A 27,075-nucleotide genomic window follows, 5' to 3' on the forward strand; every position below is an offset into this window, starting at 1 on the left:
CCACTGTTAGGGTGCAAAAGCAGTCACAGACAAAATGGGAACAAATGGATGTGGCTCTTTTCCAAAAAAATAAAACTGTTGTTACGGACACCGAAATTTAAATTTCATGTAATTTTCACATGTTACAAAATATCATTCTCCTTTCGATTTTTTTCCCAACCACTCTTTGCCTGTGGGCTAGACACAAACTGGCTGGGGGCTGGATTTGGCCCACAGACTATAATCTGCCGACCCTGCTCTAAGTCAGCACATATGTTCAGGGGACTCCCAGGTAGGCATGTCCACCAGCTCAAGGACCAGTTCCACAGGGCCTCCTTCCTAGCTCCCAGCAGAAGACTTCACAATGCCAGGACCCTTTCCATGCATACTTCTTCAATGAGTAGCTTGCCTCATAAAAAAAAGACTCAGAAGCCTGGATTTTAGTTAGACATTGACTTGTCACTTAGAAAATACCATTCTAATCCTTTCTCCTACCACAAATAACTGATCACATACTTCCCATTCATACAGGTAAGTAAATTCTGCAAGTTCATGACACTTAACTTTTCTATACAAACGGCAGGCAAGGTTTCCACCTCTCCACCTCAGCCTCAGCTTTTATTTACTCACTGTTTGCAAAACAACAGGAACTTGAAGAGTACCAAAGTTAACATGCTAATCTAACAGAGATCAGAGAAAGCCCCTAATGTCTATCAAGTCATTATGACTCAGTGCTGATAAGTTCATTCATTTCTGGGAAATAACAGCTCTAGGCGTAAATAAACATAAGAAAGATGGAGAGGTACAACATGAAGAAAGCGCCTAACAATTTAGGGTTTTTTGTAGATATTCCCATTACAGTATCAGCCGTAATGCACTGAATTTCAGCCTTTTCCTTTCCTTTCTGCCACCTTAATTGCTGAGGCTTAGAAACACTGATTTGATTAAGTTGCATATTTAAGGAAGTGATTTTATCTCTCTTTCCAATAAAGCACACAAAGGGCATCCAGCTTTTTGGGTGAGAATGACCAGCCTGAGAATTTCAGATATGAGAATAGCGGTCCATTGCACATTTCAGCTTTGAAATCATCCCCATATCACTAATTCCAGAGTTTTATTCTAGGGTATTCCAATAGGCAGAAGACTCTATGTGGGGACAATCATATGGTTTTAGGGGAAACAATACCTGTTTAAAGGATGTCTTTACAGAATAGTGAATTTGGGTTTGCACACCCAAAATGGTCCTTGGCTTCTCCTATCCTGGTAGTGATGGGAATGGAGGGAAAACAGTTGCTGCACTTTTTAAGACACCCACCCACACAAAAATCCACCAACACACAAAGAACTGGCCATCTCAGTGGCTAGAAACAAAGATATTCCTTTATTTTCAAAGCTGAAGAGACCCACCTCCAATGCAAAGCTTCAGTTCCTACATGGAGCTTGACGCGAGCTGTTGAATTTGCTTGCCAGATTCTCAGAAGTTTCCACATGCATATAGAAAATCCTTAGTTTTATGACAGAGACACAGACAGCACAGCAAAGTTGTAATGGGGAGGGCGAAGGGGAAAGCACTGCCTCTATGTTGTGTACAAACAAACCAATTTCGAACGATTCCTTTGCGTTATGAATAGTCAAGTCAGGTGACCAACCAATTGTCCTGGCTTGCCCAGGACTGAGCGGGTTCCTGGATGCAGGGCTTTCAGTTTTAAAATCAGGATAGTCTGAGCCAACTGGGAGGCATTGGTCATCCTAGAAAGTCTCTTCTAGTCCAAGTCTTTGGATTTGAAATGCAACCCATCAGACCCAAATCCCTCGTGTGAGGAAGGACGCAAGCCCTACACTACAGAAAGAACAATGATTCTAGCAGTTTCATTGAAAACAACGACTCCAAAGCTCCAAGACCACCGACAACAGAAACAATACAGATTATCTATGGGTTATAAAGGCCCAAGGTTCATTTACAGGTGTCATTTAGTTAATCCATCATGGCTGAAGCCCAGATACATGATAAGATATGGGGGAAAGCGTTAAAAAGACTCCAATTAACCCCTACAACCTAGAATCCAAGAACTCAGTCAACAAGCGGGCTCTGTCCATAGCTACGCACAAGTCCCAAGGATTGCGAAAACAGAAACTTTCTAGACTGTGGCACTCACTCCTCTGCTCTCACAGAGGAGTAACAAACCCCTCCCAGGAGGAGAGGTCACTGTAACCCTGTGATACAAAATAAATACAATGAAACCTGGACCTATTCTTTCTTAACCAAATGACATCCCCAGTCATCTAGAGAGCTTTTTTCTACACCCATGGTTGTTAAGGAGGAAAATGACAACCAACCAAGTTCACTGAACACCCCATCTTAAAAGTCTATGATGTGTGGACAGAGATTCAGGCCAGTGGCCTGTCCCTTTTCTTTCTCCAGTTCCAGTTCTAATGCTTACCACTGGCTTTCAGAATAATGATCTCTCAGCCCTCTAAGAGGCTCACTTACTACAAAGACTGGGTTCCCTTAGTCAAGTGAGAGACTCGCCTATGTTAGAAAAATGTACAATAGGGACTGAAACCAAAAGATTATACCAATTTCTTGACTGTTCTGATTGACCAAAATTTTTCAACATCCCACTCTCAACTTTGAAAACTGAAACAAAGATCAAAGCAAAAGTAAAACCTCAAAAATGTTGTCACAGCTTAGCCGGATCTGACCCAGCCAATCGACTGCTACACAATAAATAGGAACGCTCCAGAATTATAATTCTAGTAGCTACTGTTGGTCAGGTGGGTAGAAGATCTAATAATAAATTGGACACTATACCAAGTTATCAGAGGCCCTAAGTACACCACCAAGGAAATCGGTAATTCAGAAATATAGCAGGTCCTCAAATAATGTCAATGAGTTCAACTTGTTCCCTTATAATGTTGATGAGATGCCACAGGAAATCAACTCTTCTTTATATCAATGAGCCTATGATAAAATTGGTTTCGTTGTTGTTTCTCTTAAAGTTTCAGAATTTATCGGTGATGTTAAGTATAAATAAGTAATGAGAAAAGAGACCCTTAGAAGTTGAGGATAAAAATGGCAAACAACAAACAAACAACAAAACCCTACAAAACAGGGCTCCTTACCTTCTTTTTGGAGTGGCTTCTTTCCTCTTCCTTCGTGGCTTTGCTATTTTTCCCAGCACGGGACACTTTCTGGTCCCCAGACTGCTTGATGGTGATCTTGATTTCAGGTGGGCATATATAGTTCTCCAAATTCTTTGGGGGTTTCTTAGCCCGTTTTGTGGTCTGAATCTTCAGCTTCAGACTCCCCTCGGTGAAGTTTGCCTCCTTGATAGAAAACTCCTGTTCTTCCAGGCCGTCTCCTGCTACCCATTTCTCACTGTCTGCATTGGAGTTGGAATCCACATCACGCCCTGAGCCCAGTTCATCCTCCTCCTCTGGCTCCATGCGCTCTCCACCCACTGGGATCCCCTTCCCAGTTCCTGGAGCAGAGAGCAGAGGTTCCCCTGCACAGCCTGGAGCAGCTGGGGGCTTGGCTGAGGAGACCGGCAGGAATTCCGACTCGCTCCCCCTTTGCCGGGAGCTGCTTAAGATGTCCCTGGACTCCATGATAATCCTACAGTCTTCAGGAGTTCTCAGGAGGGGGAAGGGAAAAGGGGGAAAGGAAAGGGAAGAAGAGAGGACACCCAAAATTCCAAGGACAAAGTCGTCTGGCTGCTGGGGTCAGAGTCTCAGGGATGGAGTCACAGCGAGGTGTTCAGAAGAGATCAGATCTGCAACTGAGAAGCAGAGAGATAATTAGCCACGGCAGGAAGGAAGAGGATTTCTGAAGCAATGCAATCTAAGTGCCAGAAGCCCCTTCCCATTTATCTATGGCATCAGAAAAAGTGATGGGAAGAAATCCATCAGAACACATACATCCCAACTTGGATTAAATTGGAGAGGGGGGTTTAGGGGGACACACACACACACAAACACATACCCCTTCACTGAATTGTTATTGACATTTATGGCTGTGGACCAAGAAAGATAAGAGATGCAAGCCCTCCAGACCAATAACCAGCTAGAAGCTTCTTAAACCAAAGCCACAGATGGCTGAGTCACCATCAAAACCCACCATGATGAAAGGAAGTCAAAAGTGTTGATGCTCAGGTCTGTGGGAACTGCGTTTGGCTGGTTTCTTGCACCACTTCCCTCGCACCCTCTCACGTATGAAAAACAGTTTGCCAAGCTGAACACAACCCATGAGGTGCCTGGGCCAAGCTCTCCAGCCCCTTGGAGGAAGGACATTTAGCTGACATCTTAACCATTCTTTCCTGATCAGTTTTCATTATGAATTATTTCAATTATGCAATAGCCTTATCTAATTCTTAAAAGAAATGCAAATCTTAGGCACAGGCTTGAAAACAAAAAAGAAAAACCAACTCTAAAAATGTTTCTATGGACACAAAAGGTATTTAACCATTATCGATTATTTAGATAAAAAAATGGCTATCCTACAGACTTTTAATTCCCTTTGTGGTCCTTAAACAAACGGGCATTAAGTCTATATGACAACAAAACAGAGACAGGGAGACAGGGAGCATTTCACAGGCCTTTGGAAGTGTTAGGGAAACCCCCCACCCCAACTCCCCATCCACCAGGATCTTTGATTCTGATTTCCTCACAAGGAAGACAAAAATCAGTCAGGCTTTCTCCAGACTATCGTAGGATCAGCTAAACTATCCTTCACCCTCACTCACTCCACGTTCCGTTATTCTTGGTTTCTTACTCATCATTTACAAAGCCCAAAAGGATGACCAAATGCTCATTCTCAAGAGAAAATCTAGAGCCCTAGAGCACAAAACTTCAAGACCTCATTTCCTTCCACCCCTAGGCTGGAGGTGAGATCACACTCGAGCCTTCTTAAATTCCTGGCTACTCTTTAAGTTTCCCAGAAGAAGGCATTACTGCACACCTTATATTTCTACCACTGAGTCCATCAATTTAAGGAGCTGGTCGGCAAATGAGCCCACCATAATATTCTAACAATGCCCACACAGACACATTCAGGACAGCCATGAACTGGAACCTTAACGCTGGGCATGTACATGCTCCCTCTGGAATCAGTACTTTTTCAGCTGACGCCCTGCGAGGAAGCCAGCCAGCAAGGTAGCTGGAGCTTCACATTGACCTGCTCCCCAGAGATACCAAGGAACACACTCAGTTCCCAGAAACTGCTCAGCCCTACTGACAGACACATTTATGACTACTTCCACTTGGGGAAAACCCAATGAACACAGCATTTCTAGAAGAGAACAGGTGGCATGAGCATCTTCGCTGAAGCTGTCAATCGAACACTACATCCATGCTACGAAAGGGACAAAGTCCCCACTCAAGAATGGGAAAGGCAGTTCGACTAGGTGACACTTGTTTCTTTTACTTATAAGATTGATTCTTTGTCTCGTCTAACCTGATCTGCCTACCGGCCCAAAAATCTTACACAATTTTTTAAAAGTTATATTCAAGTCAACATTCATTGAAACCTCTCTTCTTAGTGTCAGGAACCACACTAGCTGTTGGAGACATCAAGATGCCCTAGAACATTTCCCTGCTTCTCAAGCAATGAGAATCCAGTAGGTCTTTCTCAGTTTATACCCTAGAACCATACAAATTGCAAGCCATGTTTTGTTATGGCAGTAGTTTTCAGTGGTTTACTCCCTCGGTCACGAATCTCCAATGTTCCATTTTGACTCGCTGTTACCCACTTATAAAGCTACCCTTAGGTTAGGGCAAACAAGTGAGGCATGGTCCCCATAAAATGTTCCTAACCTAAATCCATTTGGACCTTTGAACCACAGTAGGCCAGTGTGTACTGCAGGTTCTATGATGAGAGAAAAGAAGTGAAATCTAAACTTCAGAGAAATGGTTAGGTGTATGGAGTAGATGTATTATTAATACTAAGAAAGTATCTTCCCTTAACAAATGATTCACTTCAGAGTTTCTTATATTTAATGGCATAAACCATTAACTAATTGATGTAGAAGACCAAGTTCCAAAAGTTAAAATTCAAATAGTAAGAGATCCACCAAAAGGAAAAATGCAACAATTTTTGTCTTTCAGTTTTCCTCAAGTCAGGATCCTAAGACACAATTAAAATACAATCTCTTTCCTCAAGGAGGTGACACTCTTGAATAGTGACTTGAAAAATGACACAGAACAGATTTTTATATGTCCTATAATAAAGGATAGAAACAAAGGGAAAAGAAAGTGTTTTCCACTTGGGCAAGGTATAAACAGATAAATGGCAAACTACCCAGGAAGACTTGAAGGAGAGCATAGGATATGGCCTTGACCTTGAGGGGCTTCAATAGGGAGAGTGGGCAGATGGAAGATACGGCAGAAAGAAGGAACAGCATGAGGCAAGGCCTGGGGCAGGAGCATGCAAGCTTCAGGGAAGAGACAGCTGAAGTTTGGCTAAGAGGTATGGTGCGAAATGGGGAGTGGTGAACGACACAGCAGGAGATAAAAGGTTACAGCCAGATCATGGACTTCCTTGAATGTCACACTAATTAGCTGGATTTTATCTTACAGGTAATGGGAAAAGCCATTTAAGGGATGTCAATAGAGAGGAGACGCTATTAAGGCTATGCTTTAGGAAGATAATTCTGGCAAGTGATATGAGGGGTGAATTAAGAGAACCTGATATTACAGGCGGGGGACCATACAGAGGCTCAGCTGAAATTCAATTCTTGTTGCCTGAGGACCTGAACCAGAGAAGTGTGACTACAACACGATAAATACTAGAGATGAAACAGCGATGCAGTCTCAAATAATCCCAATCTGAGGAACTCATCAATTCCAGGCTTTCCATACCAGTTTCACCCTTCAGAATCCAGTCTTGGGGCTCATTAGCCTCCAACTTGCATTTCCTATTCAAGTCACACTAAGTCTCCACAGTAGCATTATACACACAGAATTCTTTCTGCATTGGTATTTTTATAGAATCTTTTCTTATTTCCCTTCCCACCGATGCCTGCAATGCCTGGCATACAACTGGTGCCCACCAAATGTCTGTCGCATGAAGGAATGAATGAACTAATGAATAACAGATCCCAAGCCTTCCCATAGTTCAAGGCCATGCCAAAGTGTTCGCTTCCCCGGAACTATATTTTATAAACTCTGGCCCACAGCATTCACTCCCTGGCCTGACTTACATTGCACCCAGCTGCATAGCTTGCCCCTAAATACTAGCCTTGCACTGTCTTCTCGTTGTTTCAAGTGCGCAAATCTCATTTCCCTCACTTGACTGCAGTTCAGTTTCAGGCTGAGACCAACTGCAGTTCTACAACTCTCACATTCACTTCAGCACCCAGTGCAGCACTGGGCATTGGGAGGACTTCCAGAAGTTCTTTCTGAATGAAAATGAATCAGCCCCCCGACAGCTATTCCAAGTCCTGTGGTTCAAGCTACTCCAACAGCAGCTTTAGCCACCGAAACAGCCCCTGCGAAATTCACTGCCTCTGCTGAGGATTATAACCCAGCCCCTCGCGTCCGCATGCACCCCTCACCTTAGGAAAATAAAAAGAAGCTTTCAAAAGCAAAGAGCAGAGAAACCTAACCTGTCTGTTTACTTCACCAGCACACAAAGCTGTTGTTCTCCCTTTGCCTTCTTCCCGCACGTACCTGCCACCCCAAATTCACAGTTCAATTTGGTGGGGAGTCTGGGAGACCACTGCATGTCCTCTTTGGTGCACCCCCGACAACAAGTGCGTGTGAGTACACACGCTCACGGGCTCACTCACACACTCAAGGAGGAGGGGAAGCCGAAGCAAGGTGAAAACGTTTTGCCTTGTCCCATTCCAGCAGTCAGCAAGTCACCCAGAGGGGGCGGGTGCACAATGCACCCTCTGTGCCTGACGGGAGCCTCCAGTCCAACAGACGTTAACCCTTCCGTGGCTGCCTGCAGGGCGTGGGGTGGCAGGGTACAGGAACAATGATAATGTTAGGAAATAACTGCCTAGGTGCTTCCAGAGGAACAGAGGGGCTAGAAGGAGAGGGTGCTGGTGTATTTGGGAAGGACACTGGAATAGGAGGCCAGACATCTGGGCTCTTCTCCTGGTCCTGCCACTCACAGACAATGTGATGCTAGAAAAGCCACTTGGAGTCCCTTACTCTGTACTTAGCAATGAATGGAGGGGGACCCAGGTCTCTTCCATACTCAAGACTTTGTAGTGTTAACCGGCACACCATAGACCTACAGGGACACTCCAAAGTACATAGTGTGACCTACAGAAGGATTTTTCTGAGACCTGGGGCATCCTGCTTGGCTAGATGTGTCTCATGACACAGTGTGTCCCAAGAAGTACATCTTCCCGCCCCTTCAAATTTGCATGATGGAAGAATTTTTTCCTAATGTAAATGCAATTCTCTACCTGGAGCCTTGGGAAACTTTTACTAATCCTGGAACTTGGTGGAAGTGCAAATTCTCAAGCCCCACCTATGGATTCAGAGCTCCGGGGTGCGGCCCAGAACTCTGATTGTTACTATGTGGTTCTGATGGGCTTAGGTTTTACCAGGTGTATGTGGTAAACTGCCGTGACCATAAAGCACTAGTAATCTGTGTTTGTAGGTATTTTCCCCCCTTACTGTAGTATTCTGAATTTCTTAAGAATAGGCATCAGTTGCATGAATAGGCATCCATGCAATCCCAACACCTAGCACAGCGCCCAACGCATAAGGGAAACCCAAGAAATGTTGATCGATTGAATTAATAAATGAATAAAGCAACTAGGGCTGGGCTTCCCAGCATCATCCTGCTCTCCCGTCTGCTTTGCTCCCAGGGCACATGCAGGCCATCCTCACCCGAATGCTGCTTTCCAAAGCAATAACATGGTGGGGCTGACAAAGGCCTTGGCATATCTAACAGGAGTCAAAGATGTGGACTGTGGACCTAATTCTGCTTTTTAGGAGAATTCATAAGCCCTCTTTCAATCTCAGTGTCTCATCAACAAAACGGAACAAAAACCATCTTTCTGATCTTCCTCATTAGGTCATGGTTTTTATCTGTTTTATTCATGGAACTACATGCTCCTTATAAAAATGTTTTAAAATAATACGTGTGCCTCATAAGGTCTTAAAGGCAAACAATCATAAATATAGGACGGTCCCCTGCCTCATTCCTGACCTTTCCCAAACTCTCCCAGAGCTCTGCATCCTCAGCCTTACCTGCTCTGAACTCTGCAAATCCCCAGAAGGCCAGATACTTCTTTCATCTTTACACGTAGAAGACACTGAGCTGACCATATATAATCATCGAGTCAGAACCTTTCCCCTCAAAACCCTGCAGAATGTCTTCTAGCATTTGAAGTAATAAAAAAGGGAGCCCAGCTTGTTTATGTTTGTTTCGTTTTTTTGTTTTTTCCGTAGAAAACTTGTTTTATGCTGTTATAATTGAAGTTTTGTTTGCTGTTGTTGTAGAATTTTATTAATGACAAAATGAGTGTAGTGTGGATCACACTCCTTTTATTTTTCTTAGAACACAGTGAGCTTTTTGGATCTGTAGACGTAGGTTCTTTGCAGTTCAAAACTGTCCCATTCAATTATTCCTTTCATTATTTCTTCTATTCAACGGTGCTGGCTTCTTTCTACATTTTTCCTGTAAATCTTAGTTTAGAATTCTCAGCCCTGTTCTCCATTTCTTTCATTCTCTCTCTCACTGTGTTTATTTCTTTGTTTTTCATTGTGGGAGAACATACCTTAATCTAGTCTCCATAATACAAATTTAATTCTATCTCCATCCTCCCTTTGCCTTTACTGACTGTGGATTTTTAATTCTGCTATTGCACATTATGTATTCCTGCAATCTTTCTTTACTTTATTCACCCTCCTTCCAGCTGATTCTAATGCCTTTTCATCTCAGCATGCTCCCTCTTTATCACTTTATGTTCCTGTTCCATCAGGGTCATGTTTCTTCCCATTGTAGATGTCTGGCAGCTTTTTAAAATTCTGATTTTGCTGTTGTAGCAAACAATTATCATAATACTGTTCCTTTCACCTTGTTTTGAGTATTTTCCCCCCTAAGGTCTCATGTTGGATTATTTCTCTTTACTTGTGCTCTAACGAGGAGAGAGTCTTGGCCTAGAGAGAAAGCACTGGACTCCTTTTGACTCTACCTTCTAGTCATCTTGAGGCCAATCAAATCCTCCTCTCAGAGGTATTGCTGTTATCAGTGATCCAATTGCCTCACTTCCTAGTGACCAGTGACAGAGGTGTGCTGAAGTCAGCCCCGGGGGCTCAACAGAACCTAACATGTGAATCTCTTCCCAGCTCCACATTTAATGGTGTCAAGTTGCAAATTGGCTGTGGTAGGAGTGTTTACACCACAGGAATCAGCAAACTTAAATCAGGGCTTATAAAAAATCTGGAGAACAGGGTGCTAAGCATTTATTAGACTACCATGGACAGTAGACATCTATCTACTATTTTTTTTGCTGGACTAAGAGGGGATCCTTTGGCCATAGTCTTTAAACCTGAAAGGCTGACGTCCACAATATGCACTGCTACAAATTCTCTTTATGTCTATCTGAGCGCTTTACTCTAGGAAACATCTCTGTCAAGAAGTCAATGTCCCTCTTCTACTCCTCCCAAATCTTTCTCTTCCAGTCTTGCCATTTGTTTTCTGAGAATTGTAGACTTTGAGAATACATATAATTACGTTAGGGAGGAGACCATCTTTAGTTGTTTTATTAATGCTGCCCATGCAGAGGACTGCCTATTTTTCTGGTTGACAGAAATTGTTAGTTTCTGATCTTAGGGGGCAAGGGGTATAAAAGAATGGAATGTGAGTCTACCTGACTACTGATAGGGAAGCAACTGTATTTTAAATCTAGGTTCACTGGCCTATAGTTATGAGAATCCCATCTCAAATTCTGGCAACATATTGACTGTCTGACTTTGGCTTTGGGGGTGGTTGAGCATTCAACTCTCTGTGTCTTCTAAGATATCTTCTGGAGGCTCAGAAGTGGCTGTTCCCACTTGGGGGACTTTGTATGTGTCTGAGATCCTCTTCCTACCCCCTTGAGTTAATGCCTCCTTATTACTCAGGCCCAGGCAAATGACACTTCCCTGAGCTTCACAAATCACATCAGGACTCCCTGCTTTGTACCTTTAACACATAGAAGTTTCTTTCCTAGCGCTTACTATAGTTTATAATTAATATCTGCATCACTCTTGGTTTCAACTCTGCCTCCTCTACTAGATGGTAAGCCTTGGAGGGTAGGAGCTGTGTCTGTTTGGCTCACCATAGAACCCACAGAGCCTGGCACAACTTCTGATGCAAGGAGCAACACTCCAAATTCTTTGCTGAGTGAATGTTGAATGAGAGGCTGTGTCAAAGGCCAGCCAGGCACCATTTGACTCAGGAGCCCAAGACACTGAGTGATGTGTCTCTGAAATCCTTCCTTCTACAGAAACACCCACAGTGAATGCTCCATAAACACTGATAAATTGATCTAATGACCCAACCCTTACCTGCCTCTCAATCAGCAAAGGCAAAGGCAGCTCTACACCACAGTTCTCTGACCCTGGAAACACACCAATGGTCTACAGCAAAGACTGAAGCTCAGACTTGGTGGCTTTTTTATATTACATACCTGTGTGGTACCTTCCTGATCACAGCTTGCCTCCTCCAAGCTGTGTTCCCAGAGTACTGCATCAAACATTCCCCAGCAGCATCTCCTGAGCTGAAGCTCCCCCAAGTCCACTGATTTGTATCACCTCTTATGATTCCCTGTTACCTCCTCTGACCAGCCTGCACTTTCTCCTTTCCCCACTTGGTTATCTCTAAGTCATCCTTCAAGAATTGGGTCAAGGCTCATCTCCTTCAAGAAGACTGACTGGACCTTCCTTTTCTACTCCTTTCCCTCTATGTGTCCACATGTGAGAGTACACACACACACACTCATACACACAGATGGTCTTGTTCTCACTTCCCTAGGCATTCTGTTATCAAAGCATTTGGAAAACAGCATTACAGTGTTCCCTTTACTTATTTATCTCTCCCACCAGACCATGAGTGAAGACCTCCACGGGGGAAGGGGCTGGGTTTGAAGTCGGTCTCTACCACAGTTCAGAGCACAATGAACACACACAGTAAGTGTCCAATAGCAAGTGTCCAAGCCACGTGTATCCTTGAAAAGAAGACTGGAAGTAGCACTGATATGATGTCACAGGTTTACATTTCTTAGCTTTTCATTTCCACTAGTAATTATGTTCTTGGAAAATATGTTTAAACTGTTCAAGTTTCATTTGGAAATTGGGTAATAATCCTACCTCAAGGGTTGTTTTGAAAAGTAATGAAGACTAAATAGATACTTATGAAAGGATATGTTGGAATCACCTTAGTGGGTCTTCAAAATTTTTGGTAAATTTGATTTACTTCCATAGTCTGTACTGCCCATGGTATTATTTGGCTAAATGCTTCCTTCTCTTCACAGATCACAAGGAAAGCATGAGGGACAGAGGCTGAAGACCAACCTCTTCCATCTCCCTTTACAATGAGAAAATACATACAAGTACTTTAATTTGTACCTGCTAACTTTAGAGTTTTGATGTTGTTTGAGTATTGCTTTCCTCTTATTCCCAGTTTGTCTCATAGAGAAAATAAGACTGAGGTCATTCATGAATTCCAGATTCAATTCCCTGCTCTGCCATTTGGAGCTGGGTGGTGTTGGGCAAGTTTCTTTTTCTCCCTGGGTCTCCCTATCTTCATTTGTATAATGAGAGAGTGTGAGGGGTTGAACTCCGTGGCTCCCTCCAGCTCTAATATTCTCAGGTGCTGAGCTTTATCTCCTCAACAGAATCCCCTCAAAGATAGGTCAGGTACCTTATAGATCTGCAGCTCTGTCTGGCTGAGCCTAACCCAAAACTCAGGGTCAGGCTCTTCGTCCTCATATCTCCACAACAGGGAGAGAAACAAACAGAATCAAGCTTCTGGAGCCTGAGGCTGGGCACACTGTCTGTGAACAGTTCCAGCTCTAGCTGCAAAAATAGTGCCTCCTCTGGGAACCAATAAAACAACACAACAGAATGAGCCTTGGTTCTTGGGCCCCTGGAGACAGCACAGGGCCGAGCCACTCCTCACATCCACAGGCTCTCTAGCTTTGGCAATTACCTGTGGCCTGCATTTCTCCAAGCAGTCAAGGAAGGGGCACAGCTGTAGTGAGTTGGGGGGGGGGGGGTTAAACATAACTGATGGCCTTTATGGCCACCATCAGTGTCATCTGGACAACAGCCCTGTGATACAGGAGACTTGCCCTAATTTTACAGATGTGAAAATGATGGTCCAAGGAGGTTGACAATTTGCTCATGGGCACGCACTACCTGTGCCAGATCCACAAACAAATCCAGGTCAACATGATGCCAGAGCCTGTGCTTTTTACTTTTACACCACGATGTCTCTAAAACAGAGTAATGTCAGCTTTCAACCAAACACTTTTAACTGCTTCTACAGATGTGAGCTCCAAAACCAGTTTGCCATCTGACTTGTCACATCACTTAAACCCTCCGGGCATCAGCTTTCTTATCTGCCCTCCTAGTGTCTTCACAGAATCTTACAAGGGAAATAGTAAATAATATATGCAGAATAGCACTAAATAGGTTCCATGTGGTAGGGTAGACCTGTAAGAAGTAACTGATCAGAGTGTGTCCCGTCCAAATAGAGTAGAGAGATCCACATAGTAAAGAAAAGGATCCTAACTTTTAATAGGCATGTAGTATACAACAAGGGTTTTAAGTATATTATTTGATTTAACCTTGAGATGTACACATTATACAGATTAAGAAAACCAAAGTTGAGAAATTTATTAAAATGACAGAGGTAGTCCTGTCTTACTCTAGATATAATTTGCTTTCCTTTGAGCCCAAAATTAGTAGTCACTTAAAACTCTACCAGGCCATTTATAAATTCAGGATGAAAATGATGGACTTCCCTGAAGGCAATGGGACTAAACCGAATAATTGAACAGATAAGAAATTCCAGAGTCTTTCTTTCTGGGCCCTCTAATTTTGACTCCATGCCCTGTTCCATCTTCATTCAAATTGCCTGACTTCTCAACCATCTGATTCAGCAATTGCTTTGCCTGTTGTCGATTGAACATAAAGTGTAATCTGCCGCGTGCATGTTTGTGCTTCTGCCACAGAAGAGATGACAGGCATACCAGGGAGCTAAACAAATATCAGCTCCATTTCCCCTCCTTTATCTTTCTGATTCAGCTATGTTGAACTGTCACCTAAATGCTGCGTTTCCTGAAACGTGTGCATGTCTTTCTCCAATTATACATTAAACACCTGGAGGTGAGCACCAGAACCATAGAGTTCTTTTGTTCCTCAGAATGGCTGATCCCCATTCAGAATGCTTATATGTATCTTTTGGTTTTCATTCCAAAGATAACTCTTTTGAACCCCAGACGGGAGAGGTAGTGGTTGACAAGACTGGGGATGGCCAGGACCGACAGACATCAAGGTTCGTTGTGTGGTATGTGTGGAAATTCTCTAATGGGAGCAACCCTGTGCTCCTTACACCTACACGCCTCCCACTCTGAAAACTCCAGTCATGGCTCTCATCTCGGCTCAGCGGAGAGGTAGCTTTGGCACGTGCCTTGCAGGACATGGTTGAAAAGTCCAGGGATTTGAATGAAGACCGAACAGGGCATGGAGTCAAAATTAGAGGGCCCAGAAAGAAAGACTATGGAATTTCTTATCTGTTCTATTATTCAGTTTAGTCCCAATTCCACCATCAAACCTCAAATCACATCTTCCTCCAAGCCTTCCTGGACTTCACCTTAGCTCTGATCATACAGCTAGCACAATTCCCCTTAGATCATGCCCCCACTTGGGCTGCAGACTGATGCTTTCCATTTGAACTAAGCGTGTCTCTCCAAACACACTGTCCACTCTCCAGAGGCAAAACCCACATCCCATACCAGACCTCTCCCACCCAACAGGGCCTGGAACAATGGCTCACACAAGCTGCAATGCTGAGACTTTAATAAATATTTGTGGATCAAAACACTGACTATAATCGAGCTCTAGAGTACAAAATAATGAGCATAAAGGAGGCCCACAGGGCTTTCCCATCAAATCACCCTTTTTAGCCACCATTATTAATCAATATTTAAAAAAAAATCAAACCTCTCATTGCTCAAATAACAATAGGTCACAGACACAGCCCCCGACAACTGCAAGGGGCCTACCACCCAGATTTCATTATTTTGTTACAAGCACAACAACGGTGCCCCCACTGCTTCTGATGAGTGTGCTGAGGCTGCTATGGTGGATCCATCAAATTCAGCATCCCCTGTCGCCACATCTTTCCAGCTCTAAGTACAAACCCCAAGCAGCTTCTTTCCACTGACAGAACTGCAAATCTTTGGCAGAGGAATGGAATAATGAAGAAATTGCTTTTTGCTGAGGTTAATAGTGTTGCCTGCTTCCCCCCAACCCCACCCCTCTATCCCAGGTCCTAGGGTAAAAGTAATTGCAGCATCTCAGTAGGTTGCAGAGCTTCTGTCTTTCTCAATATCCAACCAGTGTGCTTCTAGGTGAGTCAACACTCCTTCTGAACATTCACAGGGACTCAAGTCGAAGCCTAACTTTCCTGATCCTACCTTAACTCAAAGCAAGACGCCGCTCTCTGGCTTTGGACAAACTGTGGGTCACTCCCTTTGATCTCAAAACGCATGCACACCAACTCACTAGTAGTTACAGAGCACAGTCCTTGGCAGGGCAGAGTCGGCTGTGGGGATTGAGAGGACACCCCAGTCCTCGTGCCAAATGAAATCTACACACAAAAATCATGCCCAGCCACCTAGATCCATGAGGTCCCTGAGGTAACCATAGCAGGGATTCCAGATGCCTATTGGGCACAGGAAACAGTAGGAAAGCCAGATAGGGAATATTTTCTAGATTTTCCAGAGCTATCTTGGTCCGCTTCATATCCCTTGTCTCAGTGCAGTAATTTCACCACAGGGGACCAGTTTTCAAAAAAGATGTAGAGAATCAATTCTTTTTTTCTACAGCATTCACTGTGGTATTTCTTCACATTTAGCTCATCACCCCCTCCTCTCCCTTCCCTGCCCTGCAAGTCTCTGGTTCTAACTGGGGATCTTCTCCTGATCCTAGTTCCCCTTTTGTAACTCTTCCAACCACAGCAAACACTTAGCCAAGTGCAGTAATCCTCAGTGGGATTGGTCTAGACAATTGCTGGGGTATCATAGAGTGGGGTTGAGGAGCTGTGAGTTTTAAGAAAGCTTTAACATTCCCAGGACCCTTCTAGCTCTCGAATCACAGAATGTCCTATCAATTCAAACTCTTTCACTCTATGATGGCTCAAGCTAAGGAGTGGAAAGGCAATACAACTTGTCCCACATCTTATGCTAATGGTTGGTCAGCCTGGCCTGCAGCCTGCCTCTCAGGAGCCTTTCCCTGGAACTTCCCCCTCTGGGTGCATTTCTCTGGCCAGGCTCACTCTGTCACCCAGGAGCTGGGAAGCACTTGGACTTAAGGAACAACGAAGACGGCATGGTTAAGTGCCAAAATGAGTGTGGTGGACAAAAAAATGCAATTGGAATTTTCAGAGAAAGTCAAAAGCTGTGTGTGCTAGAGTGAAAATGAGACTCCAGTAGGCACTTAATAAACGTTTGATGATTCAACGAGTGAGTGAATCAGTGACTTGGAGCATGTACATGTGGTAAAACATCATTAGCTCTTAGGCTTTGAGGGAGAAACTGAGAGTGGACGATTGCCCCTGAAAGATAGCCAAAAATATAAAAGCCATTAACATAAGTGGTTATTATTCCCTTTGTCTAAGAGGGCCTGGTGTTGCTTCACTATGCAGAGCTTAAGCACACCTCAAACAACATTCACTTTTAATATTCTATCACTATATAAAGTCTGTGATCCATTCATGCAACAGAAATCATTCATTAGCAGGGGGAGGGCTTTGTGGGGCAAATTCGGTCCCTTTCTTCGAGGACTCACAGCCCGGGAGACAGTGGTAACAAACAGAGAGGCAGCATGAGCAGGTTGCCAGGCAAGTGCTTTAAACCTCAAGTGCTCTGGAGACAGGGTGAGGAGCTGAGAGAGAGCTGGTCTGAGATAGTAAGTAGCCATTCTGGCTAAATGGGACCAATCAGGAAACCTTCTACAGAGGCGACATAGAGTGAACTGAGGTGTGGAGGTGGACAGAATACCCAGGGTCAAGGAGGAAACCAGTCTGATGGGAGCAGAGGTGTGTGTTACATAAAATGGGGTTCACTCTAGAACAGATGCCTGAGGTAGGCTGCTGGACAGGGTGAGCCAGGAATCATGGGAGAGAGAAAGAGGAACGCCCCATAAGAGTCAGGGAGCAAATGGATAGTGAAGAACTTTCCAGATTTCTCCAGAACTTCCTGGGTTTGCTAGGACATCAGTAATCCTGCTATCGTTTCTTTAGAGAGGTTAAAAATTCTATCCTGAATGTCACTGCTCAGCCACTGCAGCTCCCCTCACACTCTTTCTCTCTGTGTCTGTATGACTTTTTCCTTTTCTCCTTCTGATTCTTAACTCGAAGAGCATTTCCTGAGCACCAACACATCCTTGAGTCCGAACTAGATATTGTCTGAGACTTTGTGTCTCAGATATGCATGACATAGTAGGCCTCCAAAAATTCAACTGATTAAATTATTTTTTCATGCGTCAACTCAAGAGCAGAAAACAACTTTCCTTGACTGTCTTAGAACACAAGGGGTCCCTGTAGGCATTTCTGGTCAGACCCAGGGGTTATTAATCTCTGGGCGATGGCAACACTGATCTCAAGACCAGTTTGCAGGAGGCAACACGGAAATCCTCTCAGAGTTCAATTACAGAAATTAGCTGGTATTATTTAATCCTCACAACCCCTGTGAAGTCGGCAGGATAAGCATCTTTATCCCTATTTTACTGATTAGGTTACTGAGGCTCAAAGAGGTTAAATAATTTAACCGGGGGTCATTTAGCTGGGAAGTAGTGGGGATAGGATCCAAAGCAGATTTGTCACTTCAGGTGTCATGCTCTTCACACTTTCACCCTCGATGGTCAGGTCCCAGGTCCACGACCAATTTGTCTCATTTCTTTGTCTCATTTCGGCAAGTCACTGTTAATCAATTGCCTCATCTTCTGAGTGGGGATAAAATGCTAATCTGGCCTCCCTCCTTAGGAGAATCAAGGGGGAAATGTGATCTGAAGATAATTTTGCAAAGGGCAACATGCCATGCATATGTAAGGGAGTATTTTTTTGATGGGAAAAAAAGTTGGGTCAGGGAAATATTTTTTGAACCCAACAAAGTTCTGAAACTCTTTATCTGCTCACCATTCATCCTGTATCCGTCCCCAGCACGGGGAAAGGCAGAAGCCTCTGTATGCCTGGGGGTCAGTTCATCTGGCTTTGCCTGTAGTTATTGCACATGGGTCTGCGGGAGCCCTGGGGAGGTATGGCTGCTTCCTCCCAGGTGATCCTGTGGACCTCAGGCCTGCTCAACTTCTCCATGTGACCCTTGCGTCATCTGCTCTGAACTGGACAAGAAGTCAACTATGGGTTTCTAAGCCAAAGGCCATTAAAAAGAAATAATGTTTCCTCAACCTTACAGAGCATCGTCTAAGGGGGGAAAAACCAACTCTGAAAGGGAAACTGCTTCGATCTGAACCTTTGAAATTTTCAGATGACTGTAAGGACCATTCACGTGGACTCAGTCATCTAACCAAGGTTACCAGTTCCCCCCAAAACTTTCTATTGGCCTAGCTTGGTGCATCTAAGGGGGCATCAGATTCTAATAGAAGGCGACGTGAAAATGGAAATGAAGACTCAAAATCAAACTATAATGTAGGATGGCATCTTTCCTCAGCATTCATGAAGCACATACAATCTGTGGACATCTTGGTGTTGACTTGTCTGCGCTTATCAAGCATTTGGCTGCTCACCGTATATGCAAGGTCATGAAGAGCTCATGAAACACCAGCTCTAAATGAAGCCCAAACATACGGCCACTTGTATGATGATTGCACTCCTTACTTAATCCTGGCCCAAAACACTTTGGGAAGCTCACCCAGTTTCACGATATGCCAATGGAATTGAACTGTTTTGCTCCCTTCTCCAGCAAGGAACCAAGCAAGTGATGTGTAGTGAGGACTCCTTTTTGGGGACAGTACTGCCACCTCTCCAGGACCAGAACAGCCTCCTGACTCCTGCCCCCACACTAGACCCATCCCATACAATGGGTCCCAGAACAAACTCACTCACATCATCCCATTTTTTAAGGTGCTGAAACTCCTGATGATGCTAATGTGTTAATCACAATTTATCCTGTTCTTCTGGCAGGAGCAGAAGTGCAGCAACCTGAAATGCCATCAGCAAAAAATTATTTATTTCCCATTCCTGAGCAGCAGAGAAAACGAGGTCTCTTTGGCTGGGTCTGCCTTCCATAGCTTTCTGGTTTCAATTAAAACTTCAAGTCTCCAAGGGAAAAATTGGCATTCTGGGAAGCTGAGGGCCCGCCAAGTTTCAGTGTCTCCGCAGCAATCCAGAAGGGATGTCCCATCCATCTAGCCACAGCCACCTCTCATCTTCCTTCTTTTGCATGGGATAAAGAAACCTCAGAGCAGAGATTGAAGTGCAACTAAAAATAATGACCGGTTGAAAGAACTCTCCTCTCCTAGAGGTGCATTTTTGTGCCAGGGAAGTATTGATTCAGCCTCTAATGGAATTGAAAGTCAAGAGAATGGCAGAAACAGAATCAGGAATACAGGGGAAAGTGCCGACCAATTTATTTCTTCTCCAGCAAATGCCTGCCTCGTGCCTCTCCCCACTGACCATTTCCAAGTAAATTCTAAAGATCCCACACAGTTTTCTCTTTTCCCCCAACCCTCTTTTAGGTCAGGTGATTTACAAAGCAGCTTGCCATGAAGAACACAAGTACTTGACCTGAAGCCCTCATGGCACCAAGACCTACTTGGTTCATTCTGGGATACCCCCAGGCTTCCCCTGTGTGAAGTCCAAAACGGGGTCTGCCACCATCGCCTTCATATGTAACATTCTGATGTTAACATAACAAAAGATCGGATTACACCCCTTCATTTGCCTAGCCCATTCATGAACATATAAGGCAGTGGATATTTTCTCCCAAGCTAGAAGCAGTCCCCTTCCTAACCTACACTGCTGCCTCTCAGCCACTCAGCCTTCTGTTCATTACAAGCCGACCCCTCCCCCACCACCAGTTTGTTTATTCCAGTGACACATCTATTTTCCCTGCTATGAGAGACAAGTCGGTTTCCCTCCTCTGGCTCCGGATTGCATTCGCTCACCACCTCCTCCCCCCAGCCCAGCTCAGGTTACTATAGTGGCAAGCAGCTCCCAGAGCCCAGCTCTAACACCAATTCAACTTTCCAAGACTAAGACATTTTTTTTTTCTTAATGGGGGAAGGGAGGGTGGCATGCAAACAGCATTTTCGGAGTACCCTGTCTCCATATCTTCTCAGCCTACATTCCCTGAAGTTTACAAATACTCAGTATCCAACCACACTCTTCTGATCTGTCCTAACACCTTCCTCTGGTAGCAGGCAACTCAATTAAGTACAGAGGAAAACAGCATCTTCAACTTCGCTCTGAAACCTGGGACTCCAGGTCAAAGCAAACGAGATCCTGCCTCCCTCTGGGAATCTTGGGATGGTGGAAGCCACAGACAGCAGGAGAAAGGGGAGAGAGTGGCCTGGGATTGTAAACTGGCTACATTTTAAAGTGCTACAAACTTTCTCCTCCCTCTCACGCCCCTGGCCAGCTGGCCCCGCCTTCCCATTGCTGCCAGACAACATCTAACTGGGGAGTGCAAAGGGAACGCTACCAGATCATCCAGGTCTGGCCCCAGTGGTGCAGAACTGGCCTGCACAGTCCCTCTTCTGGACCCCATGCCTGTCCCCACCTCTTAACACACACACACACACACACACACACACACACACACACGCACACGCACACGCGTTTCGAAGGCAAAGATAGTTCAGATGGGGCACAACCAATTTAATTGTGTGAACTAAGGGTAAGAGATGGGGCCGAACTGCCAAACAGTTTTGGTGACAGCTACTTTATGCAGTTAATTGTACAAATATACAGGAAAGGCAGAAAAACTGGATGAAGAGTAAAGGAATGAAAAAGGAAGCGAATGAAAAATCACGTAAGAGAAACACAAATAATACAAGCGGTTCCGTAAAAACCATGGAGCACCCCCCCCCCCCAACCAAACTTTAGGACAAAAAGGTGTGGACTGTCTGGCGGGGTGGGGGAGGTAGCTTGGAAGGAAAAGTGGCTGCTGTAGAATTGCAGAATCAATTGCCCTTTTGGAGGCGAGCTTCTGCAGGGATAGACACACAAATTGGCCTTTTAGCATCAGACGTCAACCATGAGATTATCAGGACAGTTTATTTGAAGCGGAAACGAATCGGAAATCCTTCCCTCAACAGTCCTTCTAGACCGACATACACACCCTCAGAACCCACACCGACAACACATAAAGAATAAATGCAGCATCAGGGGGCACTAAGAACCCCCTCCCCACGCTCCCAGGACCTCTAGCTTTATCTCCTACTTCCAATTGCACAACTTTCCGATCTCCAAAGAAAATATTTCCAGTTGGATCCGATTTCAGAATTGTTGTAAGTGGTGTGGGTCAGGGAAGAAGGGGTGCTTGGAGCATGTCGGGGAGGGGGCCTGGAAGACGGCATTTCGGCACTTATTTATTTATTATTTATTTATTTTTTAGAACCAGCATGCTCTACCGATCGAAAATCGCTATTACCCAACAATGCTTCCATCACAAACAGACACCAAAATCAGCATCACCGTTATCACCATCTTGCTAAATATCTACCCAGTCCAGTTTACCTGACTTTGTCTCTGTGGAACTTCTCAGACAGTATTTTAGTCAAAGAGATAATGGTTTGAAAGACAAAAACAATAAATCGATACTGAAGGGCTCCCTTTCCGGAGTGATTTCCCACTGGAAACCACCGAACGGGGAAGGAAGCCTGCCCTTAATTCCCAAGCCCACGGCTCCTCTAGAAACACACACAATGCGTGCTTTCAAAAAAGGCATTCGCCTGCTTTTAAGGGAATTCCTGTCTTTTCAGAGTCCCAAAACCGGAGAGCACCAGAAAGAGACTCGGATCCATTGATTAAGATTTTAAGAGAAAGACTAACACAGAGCCACAACACAAGCACACACCAACCTTCGCCGGCTGGACCACTTCTTCCCTGTTCTTCTTTCTATTAACGACACGTTAGATTCTGATACATTTCCCCCCCAAAAATCCAACTAGGTTACAATGTAGCTCTCTAGCTCCACTTAACCTGCAAGTTACAAAGAGAGAAAAAAAAATCCTGCCGCCTTCCCACCCCTTTCCCTCCCCCTCCCCCTCCGAGTCCACTCCACCAACGCCAAACCCGCCAGCCCTGGCAGCCGGCTGCAGGACCGAGGGAGGGTGCAAAAGGCGGGGGGTGAGGGTGGGGGGGGGTCGGGGGTGATCAGATTAGGCGAAACTCAATAAGCTTCCAGCCCTCCAGCCCGACGCTTCCACCATCGCTGCCACCAACGGGCCACTCCAAATGAGCCAGCATCGCTGCCCACCCGCGAGCGGGCCGGAATCGCTCCCATCCTAGGCAACCTCACCGGGACCGGCAACCCTCGGCCCCGTCTCCCCCTTCCCGCCCGGTGCAAAGTCAAAGCCCCAGCCAGGCGACGTTAACTTTTGCATGCAGGGCACACACACACCGCCCCCGGCCCCGGGCGTGCGGGGTCCCGCGGCGCGGCGGGAGGCTGGGCGCCCGGTTCCCGGGCCAAGGTCGCCGCGCGTGCTCACCCATGTCCCGGCGGCTCTGGCTCCGCTGGCTCGGGCGCTCGCTCAGATCCTGGCTCCGGTCGCTCGCCGGAGCCCCCAAAGGTGCTGCTGCGGCAACTCCATGGCGATGAGCATCTGTCAAACAGCGAGCAGCGGGCGGGCCGCCCTCGCTCAGGGGGCGCAGGGGCCCCCGGGCGCGCGGAGGCGGCGGCGAGCGGCGGGCGCCCCGGCCGGCCCCGCGCTTCCCGCCCGGCGCGGCCGCCTCCGCCGCGCCACCGATTTATGGAGAGAGATATCAAGGGGGAAAATGGCGTCTCCGGAGCCCGAGGAGTCCTGGAGTAATCACATTCACACACACACGCCCGCACGCACACACACTCGCACACGGACGCGCTGCGAGCCGGCTAATTTTAGCAGGAGCCAAAAAAAATTATATATGTACATATATATCCCCGTCTCTCCGATCAATGCTATTTTTTTTTTTCTTTTCTTCAAAGGATGGATTGGAGGTTTAAAAAATGTTGCCGGGTTTGGGCTCGCAGGAGGCGGCGCGCGGAGGACGAGGGCGCTTTTGCTGAGCTGTGCAGTTCGGTCCGCGGCTCCGGGTGGCCCTGCCCGCCCGCTCGCTGGTCCGCCCGCGGTCGCTACTGCTGCCGCCGCCGCCGCCGCCGCTCCATGGCCGCGCCCGTCCCGCGTCCCCGCCGCGTCCCCTCGCCGCCCGCCCGCCCGCGTCCCCGGCGAGCGCTGGAGTGGGGTCGGGCCCGTGTGCCTGCCTCCCGCGCCCTCTCCCGAGTCCCCGAGTCCTACTGAAAGGAAGGGGGAGGCGCGGGCGGGGGAGGGGGGAGGATCGGAGCGGCCTCTCGGCCGAGCCCAGCGGGGACCGCCACCCAGCGATCTACCTCGTTGGGGCGCGGGCACCCTCCCTGATCACCCAACGGGCCGGAGGCCGCTTCCCCGGTTCGAGACCGGGGAGACGCAACCAGTAACGAACGAGCAACCTCTCTGCCTCACCCTCCCTCTCTCGGTGAATTTCGATCAATTGGAGGGAGTGGGGCTCTTATCAAGGGAGAAGGAAAACAGTTCGTAGATGTCGCTCGGGGACCCCTCGCAGGCCCTCAAGCCCCTCCCGCTCCCCAGCGCCCTCGCGGCCCAGAGGCTCCTGCGCTCGGGAGTCAGCCGCGGAGACTGGGCTGCCGCGGGGACCGCCGCGGGCTCGGCGCGGGTTCCCGGGCTCAACACTGCCACTATCTGACACAACAGGAGCAGTGTTGGGGGCAGCTGCGCGCCGTGGCGCGAGATGTGATAGGCTCTCGAAACTGGGTGCATTTTTTTTTTTTTTTTTTAAACCTGGTAATTACATTTCACTTTCAGGGGGTTATTTTTTGTTAAGCGACATGTATGTATGCATTCAGATGTTTATGTGCGTTTTCTCGTTATTCACAAAAATTATATGCCTGATGAGGTGAAAGCCATGGAGAGATGACAAATGCTCGCTGGCATGGAGGTCCTATTCAGGGTGGTGGAAAGAATAAGGTGGGATGATGTCTTCAGTTCATACAAACTATGGTGGTATTTTAATCTCTTTGAATATCTGTATTTGGGTTGCAAAGGGGGACCTTTTCAGGCCACTCGCAACCTCAGGCAACTGAGGAATAGAATTCCTCAGGGACATGTCTATGGTACAGGACAATACAGGACGGATATGGATTCAGGAAGGTTTGCAAGTGGTTTTGCCTAAAGACCTGGGAATAGTTTTCTCCGAACTCAGATTCAGAGAGGACTTCTGAGTGCCGCGTTCCCTATGAGAGTTTTTGGACATCTGGATTGGGGAATGACTTGGTAGGGATTGAGGATGATGGCCCCCTACCACCACTGCCTGCCTGGGTTGGCTGCTGGTTTGAGTTCTGTCGCTGAGCTTCTGCACTCTCATCACTCTTTTCGTAAGAAAGCTGCAATGAGGTGGGGCAAAGGAGACTGAGTTTCAGGACTCCCCAACTCCCGTCCTGGTCCATGTCCCTGGATGGGGTTCAGTCTGATTCTAAATAGATAATCCACTCCCCTCTGACCTAAGTGTCTTCCCTGCCCCGCCCCAAGAGGAATGTTCTGATTGGCCAAGAATGATTCCTGTTACTTATCATGCAGCAATACCATTACAGCCACATTTCAATAGGTCGTCTGCTACCCTTAATATTGGAGCATTGCTCTTAGTGGGAAAGTGATGCTTAAATAGAAAAAATCATCAGGGTATATGAACTGATGATAGATGTGGAGATCAAGGCACAAAATACAATGTCAAAACAACATTCTCTGTAATCAGATGACCTTTGCCCATTTCCTTGTGAACCCAGATTTCTGAAATACTACACCAAAGCCCACCGAAGACTAAGAAGCATGTGGGCCATTACCTACACATTCCAAAGTGAAAAGGGGAGTCCCAGAAATCACAAGGGTTTGCCCATGAGCATATGGCTGGCTCGTGTCATTCAAGCCAGGACTAAGGCCTGGTGTCCAAGTCATTTCCTTTCTGTAACTTAGGCATATTTACAAGGTCTTCCTTCCTGTGCTTGGTTTCTTTGAAGAGCAGCTGAGAGAAGCACATGCTTTACAAAAAAATGTACTATCATAGAGGGTAACTAAGTGTACAGAGTTATAGTGCAGCAAAAGTTTACCTGGGAGATAGCCTAGTCAAACCCCATTATCTCAAATCTGAGGAAAGAGGGCTAGAGATGCAATTGACCACGTGGAGTGACTAAGTTAGGGTAGAGCCATGAAGACACTCTACCATGTTTCCCCAAAAATAAGACCGGGTCTTATATTAATTCTTGCTCCAAAAGATGCATTGGGGCTTATGTTCAGGGGATGTCATCTTGAAAAATCATGCTAGGGCTTATTTTCCGGTTAGGTCTTATTTTCAGGGAAACACGGTAGGTCTCTTGACTTCTCATCCAGTGTTCTTTTTCCTACATGTAGCCCATCTTTCGATCATGAGAGGTGTGGAGAGGGAAAGGAAAGGGGCACCCTCTCACTCTTGGTTTTATTTCTCTCTCTATAAAATACACGAACATATACACATACATGTATACATATATACATCTACTATACATTCCATATATTTTCTATATATTTTCATTTTAAATATATAATAATAAAGGATTCCTGAAAATTACAGCCCCAACCATGAATGATACGTCTATTGAAAGAAGTGGACTTAAATTCTAGCTGAATATCACAGGAATTCTTATCATCTTTTCCTAACAGGCCACTCATTGGTTCTCTGAGAATTAGATCCTGAAACACAGAAAGTCTAAAGCTGGTAAAAGAAGTTGACCCCAAAATTAGTGCCATGCCATTTTAAGCTACCCATTCTCAGGGCCCCAGGACTCTTGAGAAAATAAAGGGACAGTTTGAGCAGCGGATAGGCACATGCACAACACCCATCGTTTAGTCCTACACTAAGCTATGGACTATGCCAGACACTGTGGCAGCAACTAGAGATACAAAGTCAGAATTCACAAGTGGGAGCGATTGACATGCAAACTTCTAACTACATCTAATATACGGAAATACCCCCAAAGGAGATGTTTACAAAATGCACGGAGCACAGGTACAGAAATGGCAGGAGGAAGGTGAGGTCAGAAATCATATCCTCTTTAGACTTGCTGCACACTTATTATCTATTTAACAAACACATTTTCTTTCTTCCCCTTTGCGCACATATCTTTTTTCCCCTGCTATGACCTGTTTTTCCAACCAAAGATAAAACTGTTGAGGATTGGGCTGTGCCTGCATGGACAATGTCAGTCAATGTGGGCGGGAGTAAATGTTCCTCTGATACCACCAAATAGCTGACTTGCTACCAGTGAGGCTGTTGTTCTGAGCTTGCTCTGGCATCCATGCACCCAACAGGTAAAATGGCCATCGTGAAACCCCTCCCCACTTTGCCTCAGAACCCACACCAGATACTGCAAGGATCCACAACAAGACCACTCCTTACAAGACTTGAGAGCCAGACAAAGGGCATATATGAGGTCTGACAATTAAGTTCGTGAACTCATCTTGGAAAAGAATGATACTTACTTCATTGCTGAATATCACTATGGACACAAAGTACTCCTCTTGGGAAGCTAGGCAACAACACTAGCACCTAGTCTACCCTTCAAAACAACTTTGGAACTCTTTTTCTGGAATGGCTGTCAGAGCTGTCATCGTGTTACC

At 45.8% G+C, this 27,075-nt stretch overlaps 1 protein-coding gene across 2 annotated transcripts in view; it reads right to left on the reverse strand.

Annotated features, from left to right (window-relative positions):
• The window catches only part of SETBP1 (SET binding protein 1), a 346,614-nt gene extending 322,545 nt beyond the window's left edge, over window positions 1–24,069 (reverse strand). Inside the window, exons 1-2 of one of the 2 annotated variants that reach the window (XM_074340043.1) lie at window positions 22,882–24,069; window positions 3,103–3,758 (exon numbers count right to left, since the gene is read on the reverse strand). In XM_074340043.1, coding sequence (XP_074196144.1) covers window positions 3,103–3,588 — 486 coding nt within the window. In that variant the 5' untranslated portion in view covers window positions 3,589–3,758; window positions 22,882–24,069. Of the gene's footprint in view, window positions 1–3,102; window positions 3,759–22,251; window positions 22,368–22,881 lie in introns of those variants that run through there. The other variant, XM_019739686.2, reaches the window with a different exon arrangement.
• Window positions 24,070–27,075: the final 3,006 nt, after the last annotated feature.

This window comes from Rhinolophus sinicus, linkage group LG09 (assembly GCF_036562045.2).
Source record: "Rhinolophus sinicus isolate RSC01 linkage group LG09, ASM3656204v1, whole genome shotgun sequence".
Classification (NCBI taxonomy): Eukaryota; Metazoa; Chordata; class Mammalia; order Chiroptera; family Rhinolophidae; genus Rhinolophus; species Rhinolophus sinicus.